The sequence below is a fragment of the Otolemur garnettii genome, unplaced genomic scaffold, assembly GCF_000181295.1.
Source record: "Otolemur garnettii isolate 467f Iridium unplaced genomic scaffold, OtoGar3 scaffold00054, whole genome shotgun sequence".
In the NCBI taxonomy this organism is placed as follows: Eukaryota; Metazoa; Chordata; class Mammalia; order Primates; family Galagidae; genus Otolemur; species Otolemur garnettii.
In genome coordinates this window covers 737,298-740,727 of record NW_003852449.1, presented here as the reverse complement: position 1 = coordinate 740,727, position 3,430 = coordinate 737,298, and the positions used below count along the sequence as shown (strand labels likewise).

At 39.5% G+C, this 3,430-nt stretch overlaps 1 protein-coding gene across 1 annotated transcript in view; it reads right to left on the bottom strand.

Annotated features, from left to right (window-relative positions):
• Window positions 1-3,430, bottom strand: part of DLGAP5 (DLG associated protein 5) — a 53,900-nt gene that overhangs the window by 15,126 nt on the left and 35,344 nt on the right. Inside the window, exon 13 of the mRNA XM_012806547.2 lies at window positions 3,095-3,187. Coding sequence (XP_012662001.1) covers window positions 3,095-3,187 — 93 coding nt within the window. The remainder of the gene's footprint in view (window positions 1-3,094; window positions 3,188-3,430) is intronic.

Genomic DNA, 3,430 nt, shown 5'->3' with positions numbered 1-3,430 from the left:
GTCTATCATAATAACAAAGCAAACTTTATAGGAAAAATAGGAAATTTTACAAAATAAAATTTTACTGTATAGGAAAAACGACAGGTATTCTATTTTTTCTATCTTATTTTTGTTATTTATTCTTTTTTATTGTTGGGGAATCATTGAAGGCACAATGAGCCAGGTTATACTACTTGCATTTGCTGGGTGAAGTCCCTCTATTAATAGTGTCCCGCCTAGAAGAGGTGTGCCCCGCACTGTGGCCCCTACTCCCTCCCTCCTTCCCTGTCTCCCTTTCCCATTCCCCTTTCCCCCAACTTGCACTAGCATCAATTGTCCTCATATCAGAATCGAGTACATTGGATTCTTGCTTCTCATTCTTGTAATGCTTTACTAAGAAGAATGTATTTCACCTCCGTCCAAATAAATACAAAAGATGTAAAATCACCATCCTTTTCAGTGGTTGTATAGTATTCCATGATATATACATACCATGGCTTGTTAATCCATTTCTGGATTGGTGGGCATTTAGGTTGTTTCCTAAACAATTACAATTAAGCAATTGTAAATTGAGCTGCAATGAACAGTCTGGTGCAAATGTCATTTTATGATAAAATAATTTTCTTTCTTCTGGGTAGATGCCTAGTAATGGGAGTGCAGGATCAAATAGGAAGTCTAGTTTGAATTCTCTGAGGATTCTCCATACCTCCTTCCAAAAAGGCTGTATTAGTTTGCAGTCCCACCAGCAGTGTACATGTGTTCCCTTCTCTCCATAATCATGCCAGTATCTGCAGCTTTGAGACTTTGTGATGTGGGCCATTCTAACTAGGGTTAGGTGATATCTTAGGGTGGTTTTGATTTGCATTTCTCTGATAATTAAGGAGGATGAGCATTTTTCATGTTTGTTAGCCATTCATCTGTCTTCTTCAGAGAAGGTGCTATTCATCCCACTTGCTTTTTGTTGTTATTGCTTAATTCGAGTTCTCTGTAGATTCTAGTTATCAAGCTTTTGTCCGATTGATAATACACAAATATCTTTCCCATTCTGATGGTTGTCTATGTGCTTTGGTTGTTGTCTCCTTAGCTGTACAGAAGCTTTTCAGTTTAATTAAGTCCCATTTGCTTATTTTTGTTGTTGTGCAATTGCCATAGACGTCTTCTTCATAAAATCTTTCCCCAGGCCAAGACCTTAAGTGTCTTCCCCGCACTTTGAGGATTTTTACTGATTCATGCCTTAGATTTAGATCTTGAATCAATTTTAGTGAGTGGAGAAAGGTGTGGGTCCAGTTGCAGTCTTCTCCATGTAGTTACCTAGTTCTCCCAGCACCATTTATTGAATAGGAATTCTTTTCCCCAGTGTATGTTCTTGTTTGGTTTATCAAAGATCAGGTGACTATAAGCTTTTAGTTTCATCTGATGGTGTTCTATTCAGTTCCAGATGTCTAAGTCCTTATTTTTGTGCCAATACCATGCGGTTGTGATCACTATGGCCTTATAGTATAACCTAAAATCTGGTAGGCTGATGCCCCCAGCCTTGTTTTTATTACTAAGAATTGCCTTAACTATATGGTTTTTTTTTCTTGTTCCAAAGAGAGGTATTCTAAAGAATCATTATTCCTCTCTTCTATTTAAGAAATTCTCACTATTTTCATTCTAAGACTTTTGGAACCATTTGATTTCACTTAACCATTCTCATGTATTTAACTAAAAAATCCTATCTTCATAAAAAATTACATTAATTCCTAAAAAAAAAAAAAAAGAAAGAAATTCTCATTCTTGGGAAGCAACTATGGCTCAGTGAGTAGGGCACCAGCCCCACATACTGAGGGTGGTGGGTTCAACCCTGGCCCCAGCCAAGCAGCAACAAAAAATAGCCAGGAGTTGTGGCAGGCACCTGTAGTCCCAGCTACTTGGGAGGCTGAGGCAAGAGAATTGCCTAAGCCCAAGAGCTAGAGGTTGCTGTGGGCTGTGATGCCATTGTACTCTATAGTGGGCAACAGAGTAAGACACTATCTCTAAAAAAAAAAATTCTCATTCTGAAATCTACCACACCAAGAATCATACAAGGCAGAGAGGGTATAACCTACTGGTTATAAACATGGATTCCGGAAAGAGAAAATCTAGCCTAAAACCCAGCTCCACCTTAGGTAAGTGAATTAATTCTTCTGGGCCTCAGATGCCTCAACCACAAAACGGGGATAAGAGCACACATCTCACTGGACTGTGGTAAAGGGTGAATAAGTTAATACATGTAAAGTTAATGGATTATTTGGTACATATCAAGCATCATATAAATGAAAATAGGTACACTTTAAAGAAAAATAACACCAACATTCATGTACTCTCTATGTGGTAGAGACCCTAGTCTCTACTAAAAACAGAAGTGAGGCAAGAGGATTGCTTGAGTCCAAGAGTTAGAGGTTGCCATGAGCCCAGGGCAATGGCTTAAGACTGTCTCAAAAAGAAAAAAAAGAAAAAGAAACAAAAATCATTAACAGTAGAAGAACCTGACTCGGTCCCTGTAGCTTAAACGGCTAAGATACCAGCCACATACAGCAGAGCTGGTAGGTTCAAATCCAGTCCAGGGTCTGCCAAACAACAATGACAACTACAACTAAAAAATAGCCAGGCATTGTGGCAGGTGCCTGTAGTCCCATCTGCTTGGGAGGCTAAGGCAAGAGAATTACTTAAGCTAGGAGTTGGAGTTTGCTGTGAGCTGTGATGCCATAGCACTCTACCCAGGGCAACAGCTTGAGGCTCTGTCTCAAAAAACAAAAAAAACAAACAGTAGAAGAATCTATATTGAAAATTTGTTCGGTATTTTTTTCCTTTTTTGAGAGTCTCACTTTGTCACCCTCAGTAGAGTGCCATGGTGTCATAGCTCACAGCAACCTCAAACTCTTGGACTCAAGCAATTCTCTTACCTCAGCCTTCCGAGTAGCTGGGACTACAGGTGCCCACTACCAGGCCCAGCTATTTTTAGAGACGAGGTCTTGCTCGTGCTCATGCTTGTCTTAAACTCCTGAGTTCAGGCGATCCACCTGCCTTGGCCTCCCAGAATGCACTGCGCCCAGTCTTTATATTGGAAATTTTAATATAAAATCCACAAACTTACCCGGAAAACTTTTTTACTCGCATTACTATTGTTTTGCCACCCAGATTCTTCAAGTCTGGTCAAATTGTTGAATTTTTGGTTTACATCTTCTATCTGTTAGTAAATAAAACACAGGTTTAACCTATTAATGCCAGTCACATTAGTTACAAACTACAGCTTTAAAAAATTTGAGAATGGTTGACTCTGAGCTTGTAAGTTACTAAAGTTAGACTCAATTATTCTCTAATTAATGTTCAAATTAAAGAGTTTTTATGGTAGGGAGGCGCCTGTGGCTCAGTGAGTAAGGCGCCAGCCCCATATACCGAGGGTGGCGGGTTCAAACCCAGCCCCGGCCAA